The 23,994-nt window shown below is 53.7% G+C and overlaps 11 protein-coding genes across 11 annotated transcripts; 5 read left to right on the top strand and 6 right to left on the bottom strand.

Annotated features, from left to right (window-relative positions):
* Positions 1-218: 218 nt before the first annotated feature.
* On the bottom strand, positions 219-1,483 carry VTN31DRAFT_6815 (uncharacterized protein; the record flags this gene model as incomplete). The annotated part of the gene is made up of 3 exons (XM_069407467.1): positions 219-1,234; positions 1,291-1,356; positions 1,411-1,483. The coding sequence occupies 3 exons, from the start codon at positions 1,481-1,483 to the stop codon at positions 219-221; spliced, it is 1,155 nt and encodes a 384-aa protein (XP_069258118.1).
* Positions 1,484-2,172: 689 nt separating this feature from the next.
* VTN31DRAFT_6814 (uncharacterized protein) lies at positions 2,173-2,691 on the top strand (the record flags this gene model as incomplete). The annotated part of the gene is made up of 1 exon (XM_069407466.1): positions 2,173-2,691. One exon carries the CDS (start codon positions 2,173-2,175, stop codon positions 2,689-2,691), a length of 519 nt encoding a protein of 172 aa, XP_069258117.1.
* Positions 2,692-2,798: 107 nt separating this feature from the next.
* Positions 2,799-3,575, top strand: VTN31DRAFT_6813 (uncharacterized protein; the record flags this gene model as incomplete). The annotated part of the gene is made up of 1 exon (XM_069407465.1): positions 2,799-3,575. One exon carries the CDS (start codon positions 2,799-2,801, stop codon positions 3,573-3,575), a length of 777 nt encoding a protein of 258 aa, XP_069258116.1.
* A 1,189-nt stretch (positions 3,576-4,764) lies between these two features.
* VTN31DRAFT_6812 (uncharacterized protein) lies at positions 4,765-5,868 on the top strand (the record flags this gene model as incomplete). The annotated part of the gene is made up of 4 exons (XM_069407464.1): positions 4,765-4,901; positions 4,985-5,254; positions 5,325-5,527; positions 5,591-5,868. 4 exons carry the CDS (start codon positions 4,765-4,767, stop codon positions 5,866-5,868), a joined length of 888 nt encoding a protein of 295 aa, XP_069258115.1.
* Positions 5,869-6,206: 338 nt separating this feature from the next.
* Positions 6,207-9,015, bottom strand: VTN31DRAFT_6811 (uncharacterized protein; the record flags this gene model as incomplete). The annotated part of the gene is made up of 4 exons (XM_069407463.1): positions 6,207-7,618; positions 7,673-8,563; positions 8,613-8,760; positions 8,821-9,015. The coding sequence occupies 4 exons, from the start codon at positions 9,013-9,015 to the stop codon at positions 6,207-6,209; spliced, it is 2,646 nt and encodes an 881-aa protein (XP_069258114.1).
* A 754-nt stretch (positions 9,016-9,769) lies between these two features.
* VTN31DRAFT_6810 (uncharacterized protein) lies at positions 9,770-11,213 on the bottom strand (the record flags this gene model as incomplete). Its single annotated transcript, XM_069407462.1, has 5 exons — positions 9,770-9,906; positions 9,958-10,066; positions 10,116-10,483; positions 10,535-10,580; positions 10,629-11,213. The coding sequence occupies 5 exons, from the start codon at positions 11,211-11,213 to the stop codon at positions 9,770-9,772; spliced, it is 1,245 nt and encodes a 414-aa protein (XP_069258113.1).
* Positions 11,214-11,743: 530 nt separating this feature from the next.
* VTN31DRAFT_6809 (uncharacterized protein) lies at positions 11,744-13,371 on the bottom strand (the record flags this gene model as incomplete). Its single annotated transcript, XM_069407460.1, has 5 exons — positions 11,744-12,622; positions 12,681-12,953; positions 13,008-13,095; positions 13,152-13,312; positions 13,363-13,371. 5 exons carry the CDS (start codon positions 13,369-13,371, stop codon positions 11,744-11,746), a joined length of 1,410 nt encoding a protein of 469 aa, XP_069258112.1.
* A 1,024-nt stretch (positions 13,372-14,395) lies between these two features.
* VTN31DRAFT_6808 (uncharacterized protein) lies at positions 14,396-15,006 on the bottom strand (the record flags this gene model as incomplete). Its single annotated transcript, XM_069407459.1, has 3 exons — positions 14,396-14,661; positions 14,725-14,857; positions 14,920-15,006. 3 exons carry the CDS (start codon positions 15,004-15,006, stop codon positions 14,396-14,398), a joined length of 486 nt encoding a protein of 161 aa, XP_069258111.1.
* Positions 15,007-15,777: 771 nt separating this feature from the next.
* Positions 15,778-17,842, top strand: VTN31DRAFT_6807 (uncharacterized protein; the record flags this gene model as incomplete). The annotated part of the gene is made up of 7 exons (XM_069407458.1): positions 15,778-15,823; positions 15,886-16,016; positions 16,081-16,470; positions 16,525-17,031; positions 17,090-17,498; positions 17,548-17,718; positions 17,772-17,842. The coding sequence occupies 7 exons, from the start codon at positions 15,778-15,780 to the stop codon at positions 17,840-17,842; spliced, it is 1,725 nt and encodes a 574-aa protein (XP_069258110.1).
* A 1,080-nt stretch (positions 17,843-18,922) lies between these two features.
* On the top strand, positions 18,923-21,644 carry VTN31DRAFT_6806 (uncharacterized protein; the record flags this gene model as incomplete). The annotated part of the gene is made up of 4 exons (XM_069407457.1): positions 18,923-18,995; positions 19,062-19,145; positions 19,223-20,683; positions 20,737-21,644. The coding sequence occupies 4 exons, from the start codon at positions 18,923-18,925 to the stop codon at positions 21,642-21,644; spliced, it is 2,526 nt and encodes an 841-aa protein (XP_069258109.1).
* Positions 21,645-21,927: 283 nt separating this feature from the next.
* On the bottom strand, positions 21,928-23,216 carry VTN31DRAFT_6805 (uncharacterized protein; the record flags this gene model as incomplete). Its single annotated transcript, XM_069407456.1, has 3 exons — positions 21,928-22,048; positions 22,102-22,945; positions 23,000-23,216. 3 exons carry the CDS (start codon positions 23,214-23,216, stop codon positions 21,928-21,930), a joined length of 1,182 nt encoding a protein of 393 aa, XP_069258108.1.
* Between the last annotated feature and the right edge of the window lie 778 nt (positions 23,217-23,994).

Genomic DNA, 23,994 nt, shown 5'->3' with positions numbered 1-23,994 from the left:
CAATTAAGCTAACTTTTCCTTAAACATGGGGCTGGACGCCTTGGATGCTCACCGCATTGTAGGCCCGGGGGCGGACGATGATGTGTCGAATGCAAGTCTGTACTCGGTGGACACCAGTGGACCATGTGCCTGCGCAACCTCCATCGCAGTCAAAGCCCCCGGATATTCTATGATTATCAGGCTAGAAGAATACAGCTTGCCTATTTAACCATATACAATCACTGCTTTTGTCCTCTCTTCCCTCTCCTTCGCGACTGACCACCTGCGACACCAGTGGCATTCGCAACAGTTTCCTGCGCAGCCTCGTTTGACTGCGTAGAAGCCCCAGCTCGTCGATTGATAAATCGGCCCACAGCTTTGCGGTAGATCCAGACTGGAAGCCGAACCACGACTGTATCCCGGACAGTCGGTCGCGGGACCTCGTCGACGTCGAGCAGGTACTCCTGAGTCTCGCCATCCTCCGTTTCTTCCTCCAAAAAGACATTGCCCAGCGAATCGACAATGAGAACTTTGCCGTTCTCGGCAACAACGCGCTTACGTTGCCCGACTGGGCCTGTGGTGTCGCCAGCAGGGGCCGTTGAGCCTGATCCTGCGTTCTTGGTCTCCTTTTTCTCCCTGCGACTTTCACGCTCCATCAAACGTCTTTGCCGTCGGTTCATGGCAACGACGGAGTCCTCCGTCGGTTGACGGGGAACCGGAGCGGCAACACCCCCATCAAGCCCCGGGATCCCGCCCAGAGCTTGTTCATCTCCCCACGCCGCTTTTCTCGCTTCCCGAATATACCTCTCCACGAACTGGCGCTGTCGCTTCCATGACAGAAACAGAGCCAGATAGTGTATTGCCCCACCGCAGAAAAAGAAGAGACCGACCAGAACCGTCCCCAGCCCCGGCCGGTAGCGCGAGTAGTAGTATCCAGTGCCCTTCCACTTGGGAAATCCGTGTCGGAGAAAGTAATCGTATCTGTCACGCGCCGGGCCTCGGAGAATGCTCACGACGGCATTCAAGCGGGCGGCTCGTTCAGTGGCCTCCTTGACCGCCTTGTCGATCTGACGTTTCGACGGACCCTTCGAGACATGGACACCCGGTTTCTTGTCCTTGCTCTTGTCGCGGGGTTTTCGCGAGCTGTTTGCGATAAAGGCCCGTTTGACCTTGTCCGGATGCAATTGTCGGGAAAGCTTTCGATAGGCTTTGTTGATCTCATCGAAGTTGGCATTTGGCTTCACGCCCAAGAAGTCTAATCGACCGTTAGCCACGGAAAGAGCCAAGCGAAAGACACTGGGCCGATCGCACCGTAGAACGTCACATTGGGACCTTCCTTGGCAATGATTTCCTCGCGCAGCTTGAAGATTTCATGGTCTGCAGGCGTCAATTAAAACTGTTATCAAGTCTCTTCCGTCGAAATGTGCATACCCTCCTTGGTCCATGCCGCAGTCAGGACCGCCAGCAGGGCGAGGACCAGGAATTGAAGTGCTGAGAACCTCATGTTGAACTGGTCACTACCGTCGCAGTCTCACCGACCGTGATATTGATCCAACAAACGCACCAATAAGGTCAGTTGTCAAATTGCATGGGGCTCGCCGGATTTAGGGCGTCAGGCCGTCAGGCTTCCGATGAACCCAGCACGAACTCCGCAATGCAGCCAACTAACAACGTGGCCCAATGGCGGTGTGTTCAACGGTGTCCAGAACTCCAGAATCAATCAGAGATATGATTCACTGGAGTAAGTTTATCTCCGTTAACATGGGACGATTGTGCTGTCACAGCGGCCCAGTTGCTCGCTTCGAGATTATAAGAAGACACCGCCAGACGCGCACTCCGTAGTACTGATGGAGAGCCTGGAGACACTCGATTCAATGCGAGATGTCGTGACACTCCGTGGCACGCGGGCTCCCTAATCGAACGGCTGCGTTGAAAATTACTAGTAGTAGCCGTCGAGTGTCGGAGCCTATAGATGCCTGAGGCACATCCAGGCACCAGGATTGGCCAAGGTTTGGCTTGTTTGGCCCCTGAAGAGGAAAAGGGTAGCTAACAAAGTCAACGTTGCCAGTTTTTCATCCTTGATCCCAGTTTCCACGCTCTTTGTATCGAAATACTTCACAGATAGTGAATACTCGACAAGTTGTCTGTGATCACTATTCTGCCCCGATTGTTTCTTCCCGTCTTTCGCTCACAATGGCTCCCATTCCGCTTGACTTGATCACCTCGCGGTTCTCAGACCGCTTCAACACCGTGCGATCGCAGTCCTTTGGCTCGCGGCTGTCGAATCTGAGACCCATCTCCGAGTTCCTCGATGTCAAACGCTTATCCAAGCCTGCGAATTTCGCCGAGGTGCAGAGCCGGCTCAACTACAATCTGTCCTACTTCGCCAGTAACTACATTGTTGTGTTCTGCATGCTCAGCATCTACAGCCTGCTCACCAACTGGCTGTTGTTGTTTGTCATTATCTTGGTGACCGGCGGTCTGTACGGAATCGGAAAGCTGAAGGGCCGCGACCTGGACATTGGCATCTTCCGCGCGACTTCATCGCAGCTGTACACTGCCCTGCTCATTGTCGCGGTGCCGCTGGGCTTGTGGGCGTCGCCCTTCGCCACTGTGCTGTGGCTGATTGGCGCTACGGGCGTGACGGTGCTGGGCCATGCAGCGCTGATGGAAAAACCAATCGAGGATGCTTTTTCCCAGGAGGCGGTCTAGGTGGTCGGCCGCGAACTCCTTATCACCTGCCCCGAAGGGGAAGACCACCCGGGGCACTACCGGAGGAGCAGGCCCGCAGATGGGCGACACAGTGGGACGATGTAGATATGGAGTATTCCGCCTGGCTACGCTGGGCGGGTGAGACGGCGCGGGTTCGGGATTATGGATACGAAACATACGGCGACGAGTCAGAGGGCGAGGAGTATGACTTGGATGACGATGCGGACAGCACTGTGGCGTACGCGTTGCAGTTGGCGATGCAGGACAAGGAAGAACTGCTGGTGGAGAAAGCATTGGCGAAGATACGACGGGCGCACGTCCTGGGCAAGAAGAATGTGCGCCTGTCGCAAGAGGAGATTGAAGCCCTGGAGCGGAAACACAGGCGAGCGGGTGGCGGCCGGAGTGAGCCCCGGGGTGCCAAGGAGACACGGAAGAAGCGCACCTCACTTCTGGAGGAGACGACAAGGAGCGATCGGCGACGGAGTTCTCGAGAGTGGCAATGGGAAGACCCAAACCCCTATGCAAACCGCTCTTCGAATGGACGCAGTCCTCGTTCAGGTCCATCGCCGCGAGACGGACCGTATGGGCCGATGCATCCCAACGACCCGTACTGGTACCCTCGCCAGCGATCATTTTCCGGTGGAGACCCATACACTGGCGGGCACTCACGATACTGGGAACCTGGAGCGTACGACTGGTACCCAGAGGCACCGCCGCATCAAACACCTGGACGTGTCGTGTCAATTTCGTCGTACAAATCCAGCAGTGAGGAGAGCGAGGATAACAATGACGAGAAGGAGCAAGAATCACCGCCGCCGTCGGCAAACCAGACAGTTCGAAAAAGAGGAGAAACTCGCGCGAGCGCAAGGCGACGCCGAAAATGAATGTGTTGAGTTGGGCCACTGTGTCGTCTGTTGCCGGGTGCCCGCCGGTGTGTCCTGACGTGCTTTGTTCATTGCTGTTCTTCGGGTCTCTTTATGTTTGCGGGAATATACCAGGGACAGTTCTGTTACATTCGGATAGAGGGCAATGATGGCATTGATCCTAATAATAATACATCTAATACCTCGATCCATCGCGAAAGCAAGCTTCGTAATGTACTAGATAATATCTACCCAAATAGACTAGGGTTGCTTCATCCGGATCATGGAGGACTCGATCAATCCGCGTAATCTTGAGGATCTGCGAAGGCTCGTCTTTTCGATCATACTCAAAAGGTTCGCAGCGGTTGCGACTGCGCTTTCGACTTTTATCGTCAGGCTCTTTCAAGGTCTCTTCAAGTTATTCGGGGCAGGGAGAGTTCCGTATTGATTCATTTGAGACGAGCTAGCCCCTGAGAGTGAGGCATGAAAAGCCTCGGCTCGGTGCAAGTCAACTCCGCTGTGCCGAGTGATATCCAGAGTACTACGGAGAGAGTTGCTTACAATCCATAAAGGCTGTGCAAGGCAGATATTGACGGCAGGATCGTGGATAATGCATGTAACATTACCGCTCGGCAAAGCGTTAAGCAACAAACGAACTCAATAAACAACTCACAATCCGACAATACACCAAAATGGAACACGCACACACGCTCCAATAGAGAAGAAGAGGAAAAGTCCGTAACTATATGTAGTGACGGTGAGTTTATAACTAGCCGAACTCCCGCTTACTCATCCACAACGGTCACAAACAATTATACTCAGCCGCCAATCACTCCAACAATATCCAAAATAATTCCAATCAGTTAACAGCTAGCGAGGAATTGCTCCATCCTCACCAATAACCATTCCCCGAATCCCCGGTATCTCCGAGATCGACTCTTGAAACCCTTGAGAAGTTCAACCGTAAGTTTTGATTCGCTTTAAGCTTAACTATATACAAATCGGGAAAGTTGTAGCCTGATCATTGTGGTTTTTGATTTTTTGCTCTTCGACCGCAGCAACCTCCGATGACGTAGTCCGCCGTGAAGCGCCTTGCAACGCCTCGCTCCTTTGACCTGTATAAATGCCGTAGATCTCAATTCATATTCTTAACCCATGGAGTGACCATTTTCTTGACCGTCCCCGACACAGACGACAACGACGACGAAAGATGCGGCTACTTTCGTACTGGATCTTCCCCGTCATCTCGGCGAGCATGTGGCTCGCCATGCTCACCGCGCTGATCTCCAGCTGGGCGGCAGACGGGAAACCGCAATATTCAAGCATGGAACCGGGGCAGAGAATAGCGTAAATCATCACCCCAAATTCAACACACACAAAGTACTTTCTTACCGTGATTCAATGCTGATCAATTAACTTGGGCGTCGTAGGTTCATCTCCGACATTGGCGCCTCGCGACTCAAACCGCTCTTCATCGCGGGCAGCACTGTGACGGTGGTCTTTCTCGACCTCGCCTTCCTCTCCGAGCGCTGGCTGCGGCATGCGGGGAAGCTCGTGCCGAACAAGGGCCGTTGGGACAAGACGTGCTCTGTGCTGTCGATCGTGTTTGCGATTGCGGGCGCGGCAGGGTTGATTCTATTGTCGATTTTTGATACCCAAAGGCATGGGCGGTTGCATAATGGGTTCTTGATCCTGTTCATGTAAGACGCCTTATCGACCGGGATGGGATTTTTTTTTTTCTTCCCTTTCGGTTGCTGATAGGCCGACTAGCGGCGGATACCTCATCAGCTCTGTGTTCATTTGCCTGCAGTACCTCCGGCTCGGCATTGCCTACCGTCGCGCGCACCGTGTACTCTTCATCAGTTTCTGGATCAAGCTCGCGTTCATTCTTGTCGAGCTCGCCCTGGCAATTGTGTTTGGCGTGTATTTGCGCCGTGGCGGCCGGCAGAATCTCGCTGCTGTTTTGGAATGGGGTAAGCCAGCATTTATATTCCTCTTCCTCTTGAGACCTTGCTTTTGAAACTGACGTGGTATAGTAATTGCGTACATCTTCACGTTCTATATCCTCTCTTTCGCCATTGATCTCTTCCCCGCCGTGCGCACGCGGAATACCGTCTCGGGTGAGAAGGAGTTCGTCCCCGCTGCTGCTGCGGACCCTGCCGCTCCCGAGGCGCCTCCAGATCGTCTCTCTGCTGTCGCTGCTGGCCAACAACACAACGGCGCATATCGACAGCCTGCAGCCATGGATCCGAATGTGAATAATGCCTACCGTGGACAAGTAAGCGGTAGGGCCGACGACAGAGCGTACTTCTAACTTGACGATGGGTCGAACCTGGCTAGACTGTACAGTAATGCTCAAGGCGTTGAGGTGTTTTCCCGGCGTATGTATATAGGTACCACTTATTTTCGAGGTATGTATTATTGTCAATATCACGGATACATATATGAATCCACTGTTCGTCTATCGCTGCATCGTATCACAAATCTTCAAGAGTCAAACGGGGTATAAACAATGAAGGGAAAGCAAATGCTGTTGTAGACAAAATATCATGTCCTAAAAAAAACAAATACCAAAATAACGGCAGGTTCAACAACAGAGGTCCAAAAAAAATAAAAATAAAAATAAAAAATAAAAAAATAAAAAAGAACAAATTAAGCTTGGGCAGCAGTGGGGGACCCTGCTCCCACCGGCACGTCGGTCGGCGAGGGATCAAGTGCGCGCCCTTCGGGCAACGGTAGCTCATCCGGAGCCAGAGACTCAGGGTCCTGGGCTTGTGGGAGACCTCCGGGCCGTATTTCCGCCGGCGGCGCAAGCATCGGTGGATGCGTGCCCGCCGCCTCTGACCCTGCAATCGGCGTTTTGAGTTCCAGATCCACGGCCTCATCCGGGTTGCTGAAGGTGTCCACCTCCTCAATGTCCTCTTCATCACCCTCTTCCATGATGATCTGGCTCTTGCGTGTGGCCGACTTGAGGCGCCCCAGCTTGCCGCCTTCATCTAAATCCGCTGGGAAGGTCGGTGTGCCCGGTCCGGTTGAGCCCGTCAGATGCGTCGTGTGCAGCATTGGCCCCTTAAAGATCGTCCGCTTGCGCCGCGCGAAGACGAAGCCCGAAGCCGGTGACCCCATCACCGGCGCACTCTCGTTGAACACCGAGTAGATGCTCGACCCTTCGCTGGGGAGCTGCTGCTGTCCGCCGACGCCGCTTCCGTTCCCGTTGCGTACCAGTCGGATGTTGCTTGGGAACCGCGTATTGGGCGTCGGCGTTGCGGGGAGCATTTTCACCGATGAATGCGGGGAGCGCGAGATCCTAGTCGATGCTGCCGGAGTCGACACCGTCTCCAAGCTATTCGTTGAGGCGGACGACGCCTTCGAGTGCGTCCGGGCGTGGTGGATGCTGCGTATTGAAGACACCGACGACGACGTGGACTTGCGCCCGCGCAGTCCAGCAGACGATCGTCGGTACGAGCTGCGCGGCGTATGAGGCGCCGGCGACAGCGAGTTACGTTGTGATCCCCGGTTGGTCCGGGTATACGAGTTGCGGTGGTGTGCGTAGGAGGCACTGCTCGGAGCCAGGCTACTCGCGTTGGACGACCGCTTCACCGTCGTCGGGGTTGGTAGGTCCATGAGGCCTGGACTCGTTGCTGCCTCCTGTTTCTTGTTGGCCTCCTGGTTCTTGTCCGGGCTGGATTTCTCCAGGCGCAGCTTTAGCGACGGGCCCGCCCCGATCTTGGGTGTCCGGGGATGAGGAGATCGGGCACGCTTGGCAGATTCCACAAACCAGTGCTTGAGCGACGCTAGCTGGCTCATGAACGAATGCTGGTGACGACGACCGCGGCGCTTGAAAATCCCGTTCGAGTGCGACGTCAGTTCCGGCTGAGACGCGCTCATGTGCAGCACGCTTGGTCGTGACCGGCGACGATCTTTATCATCTGGATGCGGAGCGCTGGGCCGTCGCGACGAGCTGAGCGATCGTACCGAGTCTTTGTCGACCGGCGGAGGCGGGTTCGACTCGGAACCGGCGAACTCTTCGGGCACTTTGGGCACATCGGGAACAGAAAGCGCAGCTATTTCCCAGTATTAGCATTCCATAGTCGAATGAGAAAACCCGGTTCACTCACAGTTTGGTAAACTCCTGCGATCCCGGCGACCCCTGTCCTGTAATGAATCATTCCCTTCTTCTTTGACCTCGGCTAGCGCAGCCGACAATCGTTCCATGCGATTACTGGCAGCACTGAGTCGATGAAGACTCTTTGCCTCGGCCTCCTCTTTCCTCTTACGCTCTCGTCGTTTCTCCTTCCGTTGCTCCTTCTCGATCAACAATGCCCACCAGCCAGCGAGGGCATCGCATCTCTGTGCCAAAACGTTTTCAATCACCTGGTCGATATTCACACCCGCGCTCTTCATGCGAAGTAATGTTGTCTTTTCCAACGGCGTCGAAAAAGGCGATGGGCGAGGCGTCTCAAGAATCTGTTTTTGCTCCGCACCGTACGGGCCTAAGAAAGGATCGTCGAGGATCTCGGACAAGCTCGGCCGCAACAAAGGCCGCTTCGACAGCAACCGGCTGATCAATGTCCGTGCATCCTCTGGAAATCTGTCATTGAACTTGGGCTCTTCGGTCAGGATCTTAGCCTTGGTCGCCTGATCATCGTCTTCGTCAAATGGGAGCTCTCCAGCCAACAAGGCATACAGGATGATGCCCAAACTCCAAACATCGACTTTTTCGCCGGCATACTTCTCGCCTCGCAACATCTCTGGGGCACTGTAGCAGATGGTCCCGCAAAATGTCTGGAGGTGACTGGATTTGCCGTCATATTCCCGCGTAAACCCAAAATCACAGAGCTTGACGTTCTCGTGCTTGTCCAATAAGATATTTTCTAGTTTCAGATCTCGATGTACGCAAGACTTGCTGTGAACGTAGGCCACCGCGCCGACCAGCTGCGCGAATATTCGCTGGGCCTTTTCAACGGGGAGAGGTCCATGGCGCAACAGGTAGTTATACAATTCATCACCTACCCTGGTCAGTCATCTCGCAGCCGTCAACCGTCCTCCAGTGCTTACCAGGACAGTATTCCAAAACCAGCCAAACCAGATTCTCTGTGACTATGACTTCGTACAACCGCGCGATATGAGGGTGAAGGAACTGACGATGGTGGTGGATCTCGCGCGCGAGGTTTGCGTCATCCTTGCTGGAGGACTTGAGCACCACCTGATCCGAATCAGCGCCCCGCAACATTCCTGATTTCACAATCTCTCGAATTGGTCGTACCTTGGAGTTATTGGTGAGCTTATGCGTCCCGAGGTAGACCTTGCCAAACGAGCCCTTCCCGATGAGGCGCCCCAATGTGTAGTTTCCCACGCATCTCAGTTCCTTGGTCGAAAACTCCTGCAGCAACTCATTGTACGAATTGGCGAGTTTTTCCTTTTGGGACTGGATCTCTGCTCTCTTCCGTGCCGACTGCATGTGTAGAAGCTCCGAGCAAGGCAACCCGAGGAGTACGATGCCGGCGGTGATTTGAGCAAAGCGCAGAACGTATTGGCCATTCAATCGTAAATATAGCGTTTAGATTTCATTCGATCGTGTCACAATGATCCGTTTTGATCGGATGGGGAATAGTTCAGGGGATGCTGATTTCCCAGAGCTACGGGTTGGGCTCTGGGACGTAAACGAGGAGAACGACGCTCGAACAGAAGCCGAAACAGCACCCAACTATCGCAGATTCAAGTCGTACAGGTCAGATAACGAGCATGCTTTGTCTATTAAATGTACGATTAGAGAAAAGAAGTCGACCAGAAAATCACCAGGAGAAAGCCGATACTGCGAAACAAGCCCCGAGTCGGACTTTAGTCAGTGAAAGGGTAAACGAACCAACGCCGGTGCTGCAGACACTGAAACAGAGAACGAATGGTTGGCGAGACTGGCTGTCAGAGAAACACTATTCAGAACGGGCCTTTTTAATGGTCGCCAGATCACTCAATAGGAGATGACGGCCTTGATCTGAGTTGGATTCGCTTCATGGCAGGATGGAGGGCAGATATTTTCTAGCCTGATAGCTCAGGCATACACGGATCTTATTGTAGCTGACTAATCCTCTTCTCGTCTGGCGTCTCCTCCTCCACAACCCCTGGAAATTTTCCCCCCAAGTGACGAATGACGTATCCCAGGTGGTTAACTTAATGAGCTGTTCTTATATTCAGTGACGACTACTATTCAACCGTTAATACCGCCACCAATTCACCGACTCAATGCTCTCCACCATTCGCCGACTGGCACACAGTGTTGCATCGACAGTCGCCAATCCCGGCTCATTAAGGATTGCGAGACTGACTAATCCCAGGTACGAGTGGTAGAGGTCTGCCAGAAGTTAGTCTGGGGTACTGACATGATTGCACGATGTTTACTTACCTGGAGGATCTCCCACGCACTTGCCAAAGCCGCCCATCATGTGCTGCGTCTTTTCGAGAAGGTACCGGCGGTGACTAGCGACATCGATCAACGATGCCTGGCCCAAGATCTGCTGCCGAGTTAGCCATTTCGTGTGTCAAGGAAAAAGAAGTGCGTACATCCAAAGCCCCAATGACCCAGAAACTGTAGCATGTGTCGGCGATCTTGTTAAGTCGTCCGTTGAAACCAGCCCATTTCCTACTCTCCTCGGATGGGATGATCGGGGGTAGATTCTGTATTCGCTCTGGCACTGGCTTGTGCTCGACGGCAATCTCTGGCTGGGGAGCGGACTCGGTCTTCTTGTCGCCTGGCAGACTGTCCTCGTCGGTCTCCTCGACGTCCAGCTCCGCTGTTTGGCGGGACACCAGCCAGCGCAGAAGTGTTTCAAACTCGTGGGTCTTGGGAACCAGCACGTTGACTGGCACTGTGATGTCCGCCGTTCGGCGTAGGAACGACAGGGCGCCAATCGCGCAGTATGTCAGGCCCGCTAGAAAGCTGTTAGACATCATGTCACGGAGGAGAGTAAGAGGCCATCAACCATGGGATTCACAGAACGGCGATTCAGCCAGCCCGCCGTCGTAAGTCTCGAAAAGTTAGTCTACGTATAGGCAGGCAAAATCGAGATAGCATACCTGACAAGACACGATATAAGACACCAATTTGTTGACATCTATGTCGCGAGAAAGGTCCGGTTGCTTGCCGCGGAGGATATAGCGGATCCCCGCAGCACAGTAGCAAAACCTCAGATCGCGACCTCCTTCAATCTTGCCATCCACGCCGAGGAGTTCCCCGAAACTGCCATCCTCTCTCTGAAGCCGAGGCAGCCATTGGAGACACGCAGCCCGATCCACTCTCGACAGATCATCCCCCAAAATCAGCAACGTCTCCAACGCAAGAAACGTAGCAGGCACGGTGGCCGGATCCCATGCTTCATTGTCCGAATTACGCACACTGTTGTCACCAAAAATGGTCCCCGTGAATCCTCGGAAGCCGCCAGACGGCTGTTGGCAGTGATACAGCCAGTCGATGTAGCCCTGCCGCTCCTCGGCCGTTGTGTTTGTTTGCAGTACGCCGAGAAGGTCCAGTCCGGCGACCGTAAAGAAGGCTAGAAGAACGCGGTTCGAGTCACCGGACGTGTAGTGGTGTGGTAGAAGGGTCTTGAGGCAGCGGAGGAAGTACTTGATATGGCGGTCTTTCTGCAGTGTTGCGTCGGCCATTTTTCTCGACGGCGCCGCGGGGCAGAGTTGAGGGGAGGTCAAAAAAGACGAAAGGCTGTTGGTTGATCAGCTCTATGCAACAATCAAGTACATCAACTATTGGGAGCCATTCATGTTCCATATGGGTTGGTCTCGGTGTCATTGCAAGCGATTTTCAATTCGCTGATCCGGTTGACTACGACAAAGTGAATAGGTAGTACCTACTAACTTAGCAGTTATGTATAACTGAAGCCGCCAGAGGATCCTAAACATTGAAACTCGGACCTCATCCTAAGAATTTGTCAACGCTCCACCATCCCAACTCTCGAAGTGTCCCTGCGTAGTACTTAGTATTTTGCAATCAACAGGCAGTTTCTTCACGAGCGCAAGTTAGTATCTCCAACCCCAGAAGCGATCTTTCCGACTGCCTGCCACCTTCCAAGTGCCGAACCTCACTCGATCGCCCATGAAAAGACAGCTCATGCATCAATAATATAGAATTCTATCAATTATTACGAGGAACTGTGAATGAGTTCGGTCGTTAAGCTCATCTACAGAACCAAAAACAGCACCATCGCGACCATCGCACCCAGAACACCAGCCAAAGACGCGCGCACAGATATGGCAGCGTCCTCCGACTCCTCACTGCTCGACTCATACTCAACAGGCGTGTTGTAGGGGTAGCTGTCGTGCAGGTTCGTAAATTTGATGCCCGTCACCTCGTTGCCTTTCGAGTCGTACACCTTTTGAGAGAGTTCAGCCTGCAGCGGCACGGGCAGGAGCTTGCCAATGTGCACGCTATCCCGTGTGCCGTTCTTGATCAGGTCATCGATGCCGTCCGCGCGCTCTGGGATATGAAAAGATGCTGAAGACCACTTAGTGGAGACCAGATCGGTTCGGCAATCGGGTTTCCGGACGTAGCCAGGCTTCGTGTGGCTCTCTTCCAAATGCTCCAGGTTCAGCTTCGAGAGCTGGTTCTGAAGGTTCTCGTATTCGACCGAGAGCGTTATCGTGTCGGAGTCATTGACGGCCACCAGGTCGTAGTATTCAGTGATAAAGGCACCCGAAAATGCCTTCGTCATGTCATCGCCGTAGAGGGCTTGAACCTCGGAAAAATTCCGAGGCTGGCCATGATTGCAGCCCACATCCGAGAAAAACACTGCCAGGGACGAGTTCTGGAATTGAGTGAGAAGATCGTAGCCGCTGGAGGTGGAGGTGGCATCTCCGCACCACGAGGACGATTCGAGAGCAAGGAAATCTGAGTGGGTTCGCATGATATAATCATACTTGTCGTCGTAGTCGAATATATCGCACTCCATATACTTGGCTGGACCCTCAAGGATCTCAGGAACGTCGACTGCCGAGTAGCCCACGAGTATTTGGCGCCTGATGTGCTTCTCCATGTAGTCCTTCATATCCCGCTGTACCGCCTGTTCGGAGGTTGGTCAGCTGCCTTTCACGAACAAGGCAGAGGTGTTTGGTCCATACCCGAATATACTCTGGAGTCCTCTTGGCAGTCTGCTCGTCGATAACTTCTCCGATGAGGAAGGCGGCTGTGTTGGGGTAATTCTTGAAAGCTTCCATCACGCCAAAGACATGTTTCATGTACTCTTTGTTATAGGTTTTCGATGGCTGAGCCTGGTCCAGGCTGCCATTCGAGACGACGTCTACGATCATGTAGATGCCGGCAGCATTGAAGATGGAAGCGCAGTCATCGTGATTGGCGCCGGGGTCCACGTTGTGGACATGAATGGTATTGATCTAACATGCGCGGTCAGTATCGGGCACGAATCAAACACGTCCCAGGGAACTCACACCCAACCGCTGCATCAAGGCGGCATCCCGCAGACAGGTATCTTTGTTATCGCCGAGGGGATCATCATCCTTGCCAGCCGGCTGGTAACTAGAGGCATGGGAGGTGTCAGTGAGCACGTTAATCATGCAGCAGAACACTCTTACCTAACTCCGATAATTTGAAAACGTTTCTCGGTGGCAGTACCTGGCACTTGGAGTCCCAAAGGATGAAATTCCTTCGTCGCCTCCGGGTAAAGCCCCAGGGGAAAGACCGCCAGCGCACTGGACGCCAGACCGCAAACAACGGTCAGCAGGCTAGCTGGAAACTTCACAAATGATCAGTCCGGAGTCACAGGTCATGAGGGACAGAACATACAGATAACATGAAGCCTGAAATCGAGCTACAAGGTCTAGTAACAACAAGTAACCGGAGGCATCCGCCTACGGACTGAAGAGATTTTCAACAAGTTGAAGAGAACTCAACGAGTCCAAAGAGAGACGGAGGTGAGGATGAAAGGAGCGACTCGGTCAAAGACAATAACGAGCGACTTTGCACCCACGGAAAGGAAATGCGAACTGAATGGCACGAGCAAGATGATCAGAGAGTAAAAGAGATGGTGGGCGATAGTGAGGAATCAATTGTAGTTAAACCCAGCATACGGAGTACAATAATAAGTACTACATCAGTACTATGAAGGACCAGTGATAGTTATCGGCATTTATTTCTATGATTTCTACAATACGACTCTACAGTTGATTAATTTTTCCCACATTGATCATGGCGCCTAGAGGTTAGGGTTCAACGATGTAGGAGGTCCCCGCCAGCCTTATTCCAATTCCTGTCTAGCGCATCACCTCGCCAGGGGTTCAGTCCACCAGTCAGTTCTGAACTGTTGGTCTTTTGGGCAGTCCGAAGACTTCAAGGCATAGAGAAAATCAGATCATCAGAGATCATCAGCATGAAAACTTGTCACATTCGAGTCCACAATCCCCTTTTGTAACTGTGTCCGGTTGCCTATTATCACTAGCATCAGGTACGAGTATTGCAAGTAGTCCCGAGGTACGGAGGACAGGCGTTGGGAGTCGCCCCGGACATCGTACTCCGTTCATCCATACTAAGAGACTGTTGTTGCCGACTTTCCGAAGTGAAGGCCACGCCGCCACCCCACAGTTTTCCAGATGCACACAACTAAACTGCAAGCCTCGGGTACCGGGGGTTCCGAGCTATCCCTTCTATGCAGGTCATTTGGAGCTTACTTGATTCATCTGGGCCACGATGATAATCAAAGCCAGTTGCGGGCATAAGGAATGACATAACTACCTACAGGTACTATGTACTACAATCATGCATAAAGTCATGCGAAATCTTTCCAGGAATTACAAAGTATCACCTCCAGCTTAACGTCCCGTTACAGGAGGCCCAGGGCGGCCATCGCACCCGCGGCGCCCACAGCAGCCATCATCCCGGTATGGGCAGTGGCAGTAGGAGCAGCAAAATCGGCGGATTCGCTCGACGAAGCAGAGGCAGTCTCTGAGGAAGACTCCTTCGTCGCCGAGGATTCCGTGGTCGAGGACTTCGTGGCAGACGGCTCGTTGCCGCAGGGGTTAGGTGGCATCTCTGTGGGCACGTTCACGCCCGCGCCGGTGCAAATACCATTTGCGAAGCTAAGGACGGCTGTTTGTTGCGATAGCTTGTGCTTAGCGTGCGATCCGCACGAGTCGCCACGATCTTGCTTACCATCAATGTCGTCACCCTCACACTCCTTGGAAACACAGCAGGCCATCTTGTCGATAAAAGCTTCGTCCCCGCAGATGCATTCCACATCGAATCCGTTGCATTGTTCCGGAATAGCACCAGTGACACAGGCTTGCTGGCCCAACATCAGTATCTGATATCGTCGTTCGCAGTTGGGTCGGAGAAATGATCGCTTACCGCGCACTTGGGGAGCCCATCCACCCCCTGAGCTGCAGCACCAGAAAGGATGACAGCTGCCACCACGGAAAACGACAACACCTTCATTGTGAGCAACGTCGATGATTCCACACGAGGAACGGGAAGTCAGCTGGACGGAAGATGCTTGAAGGATGTGGTCAGAGAAGTCTGGCTGTCTGACCACCTCGGAGCTGATGGAAGGCCTACTCTAGCTGATACACGCTCAAATACGAGTACTGTAATGGGACATCTTACTCCGTACTTTCTCCTTCTGGCTAGTACGAGTTGTCAGTTTCATTATTAATTCCACTAACTAACCTAAGTAATTTGAATTAGGCTTAGTGTAATAATAAACTAGCCTCCAACAGGTAGTTAAAATCAATTCAAGTCACATGACTTTGAATAGTTCCCAAAGCTTTCCCTTTTGGTGGCTGAGTCAAACGGTCCGTTCATTCGTCCCAGTCGCTGGTCCCCCTTGCAGAAACACGCCTCTGATTGGCCAGCAGCGCAACACAGCTGTCCATCCTTCCCCGCATGTATGCTTTCGCGTTTTGTACGAGTAAAAGACGGTGCAGGGGGGTGTGCATCATCCAGCAATGAAGATCATTGGCCAGTTGACCGCGAATCACGATCAGATCGGCAGTTTCTGCATCGAACATTCTGAATACGCGTCTTGTTCTTAGGCTAAAATTGAGGAGTACATGCATCGTCTTCGTTGCTGAACGGGAAACGTGGTGTGCTCAGCACAAATTCGGGCATATAAGTACTCTCGTAAATAACTACAAAATAGCTCATCGTTCCTACCAGCAGCATATGTGACCAACATCCGCGCAGCTCGAGATCCGTTGGCCTGTCAACATGGGGCTCGGGGTGATAGAACCGCGGGGGCAAGATCACGTCCCAGGTGTGTATCTCCAGACCTGTGTTTTCTGCGGCATTGGGTACTGACATACTGTGATCGAACAGGGACATCCTACGTGATCGATGACACCCAGGGACAGCCCGAGCAAGAATCGCTTGGGCTCAAGTACGACCGCTCCGGCCCGGTGCCCATCGTCCTCGTCCCGCAGCCGAGCGATGATCCCAACGATCCATTGGTACGCTGGTGATTCTACTTCGGGTGTCGTTCCGGGCTCTTGTCCTAACAGGCTGAATTGTCAGAACTGGCCACTTTGGAAGCGCGATGCGATCCTGGCCATCCTTTCCCTGGTTGCGGTCATTTGCACCACCATGAGCCCGATTCTCGCGGCCAATACCGTGACAGTCGCCACATGGTTCGGAGAAAGCTTTACGGAAGTCGCCTTGCTAACTGGATACCATCTGCTCGGAGTTGGGGTGGCGGGGTTTCTCTGCGTCCCAACCGCCAGGGTATGGGGAAAGCGCCACCTCTTTATCCTGGGTCAGATTCTCATGATCATAAGCTGCGCCTGGGCGGGTGCGAGCAATCATAATTTCCGCAGCCTCCAAGCGGCTCGAGTCTTCCAGGGATTTGCACTCGCGCCGTTCGAGGCCCTGGTCAACACCTGCGTCGGTGATCTCTATTTCGTGCATGTAAGTTTGCATTTAGTCTCAGTGTGTCCCACCATGGCCACTAATGTGGGACAGGAGCGCGGGAAGCGGATGGCATTGTCAAACGTCGCACTGTTTGGCGGCGCGTTCTTGACCCCGGTCTTTGTTGGCAAGATCACCGATTCGCTCGGCTGGGAATGGTCTTTCTACTTCGTCGCCATCTTCCTGGGAGCGTTTCTTCCGATCATGATTTTCTTTGTCCCAGAGACCGCATATCGGCGTGCCGATAAGCTTAACACCGACTTCATTGGCGACTCTCAGGTCCCCACGCGGGGGAGCGTGCAAGGGAGACCGTCCGACTCGGACAATACAGTCTATGAGCCGGGCCAGGTAGATCGAGAGGCGCAAGCAGTAGAGACAGCTCAAGAGACACCATATAAAAACGAAGGTAGCAACTCGGAGCCCGCTACTTCCGCAGCCACCCAACCTGCGACGTTGTGGCAGCGCATCCAGCTGTTCAACGGTAGGAAGACGGACGAGAAGTTTTGGAAGTTGCTCCTTCGGCCGTTTCCACTTCTCTTCCTTCATCCTGGCATTGTTTGGGTAAGATAAACCATTGTCTTATTTGACCACTGTCAGAAGATGTGTTGACGCGTTTTAGGCCTGTCTCATCCAAGGAGTCATGATTGGGTGGACTGTGTTGATCGGCGTGGTGTTGGGAGTAGTATTCCTTGGGCCGCCACTGTGGTTTGACGAGGTCAGGACGGGTTATATGTACGTTGGTGCTTTCATCGGATCCATCCTCGGCCTGGCTATATCCGGCCTCTTGTCGGACTGGATCATGAAGGTCATGGTCAAGCTCAACAAGGGTGTCTACGAGCCTGAGTTCCGCATCCCGCTTGTCTTTTTCCAGATGCTCTTCTGTGGAGTTGGCCTTTACGGATTCGGCTTTGTCACAGACGACATTGAGCGATACGGCTGGTTTCTGGCGGAGGTGTTTTTCGCCTTTGTGATCGTCGGCATGGTCTTGGGCACTGTTGCCAGTGCCTTGTACGTTGTGGATGCACATCGTAAGTGATCACACCACACTACTAGGAAGGGTCTAACTGACAGGAACAGGTCAAATCGCTGTCGAAGCTTTTACGGCCATGCTGATGTTCAAGAACATCTTCAGCTTCATCCTATGTTACTTTGCATACGACTGGTTTGTCGCGCGGAGCGGGACGCGCATCCCGTTCATCATTATCGGCTCAATCCAGATCGCCGTATGTCTACTTTCCATTCCGATGTGTAAGTCCGCTCTTCGAAGATATCCATTTTGAGCACCCGCTGACCCGGTGCAGACGTGTTTGGGAAAATCAATCGATCCTTCTTTGCACGACACGACATTCTGAAGATGCTGGGACTGTGGTAGCAGTTTTAATTCTCACATCTCCAGCGCTTAATGCTATGACCATGCTAAGGATGGCGGTGAGTTATTTCGGGTTTAATCATGACGCTGCTGTCTGCATAGAGTGTTTTTCGAGCTTTGAAAGCGCTGTCTCATCCACATATGTAATCATAATGCCTTTTGCGAGCATAATGCATTTCCAGCCGCATTATCTAACCTTAGTCATGACGTGTTCATTCGCCGTTCATTGATCTTTGTCGAATCCGAGCCCTTCCGGCATTCAGCTTGGCGCACTTGAGCAGGGTCACTTGAACAGGCCTAAATGTAATTTTTTTGATTGGTCTCGCTTTGTCTCGCTTGTAAACTATTCGATATGCCAATGCACCAACTGGCCTTATTTCCTCAATATTTCCTCAATATACTCCGTACATTATTTCAAAAAAATACCGATCGACAAATGACATCATATGTAGGTTGTAGGATGCGGCTCTCGTCGCAGTTCTCTCAGTTCTCTAAAAGGAAAGTTTGGTCCTCGTTTCCGGCTGTCCAATCATCTTCCTGCTCGGCCAACGAAGCCTCACCAGCCAGTCAGCCACAAAACCTTTATCCTTCGTGTAGCCAATCACTATGCTTTGCACCGCCACAAACAAGCAGAGCATTTCCCCAATTGGACTAGCTCAGGCACCAAAGCTGTGGCAAGTGATCAACTCGTGGCTCCACTAGTGGATCAATGGGGAGAATACCTTGCCGGGGTCTGGAACGAGCCTGACGGAACTACGTCACTATCGCGATTGTGCTTCTTTGCGCGAAGGGATGTACTGTAGTAGTAAGTACTCTGTCACGGAGCTCGCGGTTCGCTTCAGACTTATGGTTCCAATTTCCCAGGAAAAAATATCTTGTCTCCCTTTACTTTCTCGGTACTACATCCGGTCATGTTCTTCCCCGGCCCACCGGATGATGCGCTTCTCCGGCATTGCTGCTATTACATAGTATTATTCTCGAAGAAGGGACCTTCATTCTTACCATCTTATTATCCCCATTAACAACGCCAGCGCAGAATTACAATACAATAAGGCAAGATAGAAATACCTAGTACCAGCAGCAATGGCGACGAAAACATGTACCTGCACGGATGCTCGACATGGGGGTTCTTCGAGTGCGAGATTGGCGGACCACGGTATGCGTGTCTGCATGGCTAGTACTATGTGTTCCCCCCTTGCTGATAGTGTGTGATACAATCTAGCCGCCACCGCTGCGCTGTATGTGACTGATCCAGCACGCAAGCGTGCTGGGAGCGATGCCATCGAGGCGGAGCCTCGCGAACAATGTATGTGCGCATAACGTCCTTATTATCTGTTCCTCGAGTTTACCATGACCGTGGGCTGATGAATTGTCCATGACCAGTCACGCGGCAGCTTTGTAGTCTCTCCAACGCCGGAGCCGCTGCGAGCCTCGCGCATGCCAGTCGGAAGAGACCCGTCGAGGCATGGTGGAAGCCCGAGGCCCAGCTTCAGGACCACGCGGAAAAGGCTGCCGTGCTGGCCCGGACGACAACCAAGAGTCCCGAGCCCCAGCCGGCGGTTGGCAAGGTACATCCGGAAATCTACAAAGCGGCTCTCATGGCCGCGCGGGAGCGCCTGCAGACTTCGCCGACGCCTCTCGAGCGACAGCAGTCTTTGAATGCAGCAGGAGGCAAGAAGGCACGCGATATTAATGACGGAGGCTTGCAGATGCATCCTGGCGCTCTGACCGCGGCCACGGGAGCTGCTGTAAGGAGTAGTCGACGCAGAGCCGGATCTGCCCCGTCCGAGCCAGTGGCTCGTTCCGATGTGATGACTACATCTGCTTACGCCCTTTCCGCCGCGACGAGGTCCCATAGAGCGAGTCAGGGGCCGATTCCCGTGTTGGAGAACTTGGAGCCTTCGGTGGAGGCGGCGAGGATCCACAACATCGCGCAGTCCAATGTCAGGTTATATACTTCGACACCGCCCGTGGGTATCGAGGTGGAAGAACAGAGACATCGCGAGAAGCTACGAGCCGCAGCGGTGTCAATGGCAAAGGATATGTACGCTGTGATGGGTACGCAAGAAGAGCAAGCAGCTTCGGCAGGACTCGCTACCACCATGCAGCAACGACGGTCCCGGCCACTATCCTACTACTCGGAATACTCCTGGACAGAAGGAGACGAGCAGAACGCCACTCGCCGGCCACCGACGCTGCACGAAGCGGCGCAGAAGCGGGCCGCCGACACGCTCGCCAAGATGGAGGAAGAGGATCTCGTCGCACAACAAGAGTACTATGGTCTTGCGCCGGGCCCGCGGCCAGCACGTCTAAGTCTCACGCGGCGACTTCGACGGCGCACGTCCAGCGAGGGCGATATATCGCGGCTCGACTGGGAGCGTTCCGAGGAAATACGGAATCAGATGTCGACGCTGCAGAGCCGGCTGCGCGAGGTGGACGAGAAGAGGACCCGGGATCGAGAGGCACTGATGGATATCGCGCGGCGCAACGTCAGCGCGGCCATCCAGGAAATGGATGAGCAAGTGTACGCGAAAACGGGGAAGCTGTCGCCGTCGATGCTGCGGGAATTGGAGGAACGCGCGCAGGAGCGGGCGAAAGAGGACATCTCGGCCCAGTTCGAGACCATTAGGAGGATCCCCATCGGCGGGAACAGATATGTGACCGAGGCGGATGTGGAGGAAATTGCCCGTGCGCGCATTCAACCTACCCTGGATGAGATCACCGGTAGGGTGGAGGAGCGACAGGCGAGAGAGATCGAGAAACGCCTGGACGAGGAAAGAAGACAATGGCTCACGAAGCTGGAGCGCGAGAGGGAGAAAGAGCTGCAAGCCGAGCAGCGGAAAGGTTACCACTGTCCTTGAACGATATTCCTGTTGATGCATGCTGATCGGAAACAGCCCCCAGAGAGAAGAAACGCCCCGAACAACAGGCGATTGTCGGAATGTTGCCCAAAAAGTCACGGTCGTTGACGCGCAAGAAGCAGGACACTGGTGTTGCCCAGCCTAGAGAAGAGAAAAAGGGCCAAGAACCTGCCCCGGCGGTTAAGCCTGAGCAAGAGAGAGAGGCCGAGGCAGCAGAGACTCGACGACGAGAAGCTGCGGAAAAAGAAGCTGAACCCCCAGCGGAAGAACCCAAATCGGAACGCCCCGAAGCTGCTGGGCGCGAACCTCCAACGGAGAAGGAGCAGGAGGAGCAGCCCACTGCGACTCAAGAGGCCTCCGCCGAACGACCTCCCAACGGTGACCTCGTCGCTGCGGAGACCAATGTGTCCACGAGAACGGAGGAGAGCGTCAGCGTCATTGAGCCGCCCGTGGTCATCTCCAGCACGCCGCCTTCCCAAATGGCCATGGCTACGTCCCCGCGAACCGAATCAAGGCTCAAGGCGTGGTTCAAGAACCGCATGAGCCGCGGCGGTGGCCGGGGCAAGACAGTCACCACCACCGTCCCCCCGACCGCTACTGCTGCGGCGACGCCGCCGCCACCGTCCGCACAGCTGCCGGAGGTGATTGAGGAAGAGATGGAGCGCAGGCGGGATGCGGTCACAGCCGGCACAACAAGCGAAACGCCCACGCCGGAGTTCTCCAGCGCCGTCGAGGATCGCCGCGCGCCGCTGGCAAGTAATCCCGTGACGGAGCGGGATCTAGCCATTGCGACGGGGCCGGGACCAGCGTCAGCATCGAGTTCAGCGTCGGGATTGCTGCCGGAGGAGCTGTCGCAGCTTCCGCCGCCGCCGACGATGCCTGGGGCGGAGAGGAGGAGTTGGAGTTCAGGGGCGAGGGAGTCGAGGTTTTCCGAGGATCTGTAGTGATTTATTTTTTTATAGTCTCTTTCTGTGTTTTCTTGTTATGTTTCGATCTAGGGCTGGATAATCAGGGTGGCCGGTTTAAGCGAGGGTTACTGGAGGCGGTGTTGGATCTGGAGCTGGCGGTCATGTCAGCGGTGATCTGTGCTATATGATATTATACCTCGTTACGATCAAGTCTATCAGCCGAGTTAATCCATCATATCAGTACGGCAGCGCTAAGAAGACTCATAATACTCGTTTCTAACATCGAGATCCGGTATGGTACACGAGAGAGGTTTTGAGGTTATAGCTTCTGGTACTCCAGCTTGCCCTCCAGCTTCTTCGCCTCGGCGACCTTGCGGACGGCCTTGTTGAAGTCATCCTGGTTGATCGCGTCGCGATCGTCCTTGATTGCAAAGAAGCCACTTTAAACAAAACGTTAGCCATAGAGTACTTTAGAAGGAATTAGAAGACGTACGCTTCTGTCACGATGTTTCGCAAGTCTGCCCCGTTCAGGCCGTCGCTCATCTTGACGATGCTCTCAAAGTCAATCTCGCCCTCGGTCCTGACGGAGCTCGCGTGGATCTTGAGAATTTCCAGCCGGCCCACTTCGTTGGGCAGCGGGATCTCGATCTTACGGTCCAGCCGCCCAGCGCGCAGGAGCGCCGGATCCAACGTGTCCGGCCGGTTGGTGGCCATGATGATCTTCGTCTTACCCAGGTAGTCGAACCCGTCGAGTTGGTTGAGCAACTCCATCAGTGTGCGTTGGATTTCTCGATCCGCTGACGTGCCCTCCGAGAACCGCCGCCCGCCAATCGCGTCGATCTCGTCCATGAAAATGATGCAGGGCTCGTGCTCCTTGGCATACCCGAACATTTCTCGGATGAGGCGTGCGGACTCACCAATGTACTTGTCCACGATTGCGGAGGAGACGACTTTGAGGAAGTTGGTCTCGAGCGAGCTCGCTACTGCTCGGGCCAACAGAGTCTTGCCGGTACCGGGTGGTCCATACAACAGCACTCCCTTGGGCGGCTTGATGCCCACCCGCATGAACAGCTCCGGATTCTTGAGTGGCAACTCAATCACCTCGCGCAACTCCCGAATCTGCTCATTCAGACCGCCAATCCCGGCAAAGCTGACTTGCCCCGGGTCCTCCAGCGACATGTTGTACACGAGCGGGTCGACCTCGCGCGGCAGCATGCGCATGATCGTCAGCGTCGTCATGTCGAGGGCGACTCGCGTGCCCTGCTTCAGCTTCGATTTATCCACTTTGGACCGGCACCCGACAACATATCGAGGTCCTGATGATGCCTTGACGATAACTTGCCAGAGTCAGTCATCCTTGTTTGCCCACTTCCAGGCCATTGCTAGCTTACATCGCTCCTCGTCCAGTTGCTTCAACACTTCGCCAATAATTTGACCGACGCTTTGTAGCGCCTTGATGTTCTCTTCTGTCTGATCAAACTCTTTTTGGAGGTCTTTGATGCCCATGCGCAGATCCTTCAACTTCGCCTCCCATTCTCGCAGCTCCAGCAAGCTCTTCTTGTAGTCTTCAAGAGCCTGCGCCCTTTCGGGATCATTGGTGCCGTTCATGACTGGAGCGGCGGACAAGCAAAAGAAAAGGCTGTTTGAAAGGGGTCGTAAACAAAGGGGGAATCAAACAGGTTGGGTATCTGTCTGGCAGTGTCTACACAGGGCCACAGCTCAGCACGCAGCTCAACGTCGCTGACGACAGGCCAATGCCTGGTGCACACGTGATCACCTTCAGCTCCAAAGAGACTAACCTGATACGGTTAGTGGGGGAGAACGTGCAAACACTGCAAACTGCCCCTCCTTGATGCCGGTCACATCAGGCATCAACCCGTCTGCTCGCCCTATGTCCATCGCCCGAGGTATCACGAAAATCTCGCGGAGAAAGACCTTCGTACACTCATCCATTCTACCGATGCAATCTTGCTGCCCGAAGGAATCGAGGTCTGACAGGTCCATTCGGATGAATCGCACAGTTTGATCGCAATTCGAGTCTACCGGACCCGCTGTGAGATCGGAAGGTGACGGAGTTCATGATTCCGCCAGGTCTTCAACGCCAGCCGTCATGTTGATGCGAGCGAGGATTGATCAACGCTGATTGACTTTGTCATCGAACGCCTCTGAGCTACATATAGGCGCCGATCTGCTTCAACTCTTGTATTCAGCAATGTTAGGTACGAGTGTACTATAGTACTACGTACAGTACTATATTACTGTAGGATCAAATCTGCCCCGCCATCCGCTTTCAACAAGGCGACGAGCATCAACATGTAGAAGCAACAAGCAGTAGCATCAAGCTCGATTGCAATATGAGTCAGATGTACTCTCCGTTTGAGCGCCA

The sequence above is a fragment of the Thermomyces dupontii genome, assembly GCF_041956625.1.
Source record: "Thermomyces dupontii strain NRRL 2155 unplaced genomic scaffold VTN31scaffold_8, whole genome shotgun sequence".
Taxonomy (NCBI): Eukaryota; Fungi; Ascomycota; class Eurotiomycetes; order Eurotiales; family Trichocomaceae; genus Thermomyces; species Thermomyces dupontii.
Note: the sequence above shows the minus strand (reverse complement) of the source record. Positions and strands in the feature narration are given on the sequence as shown.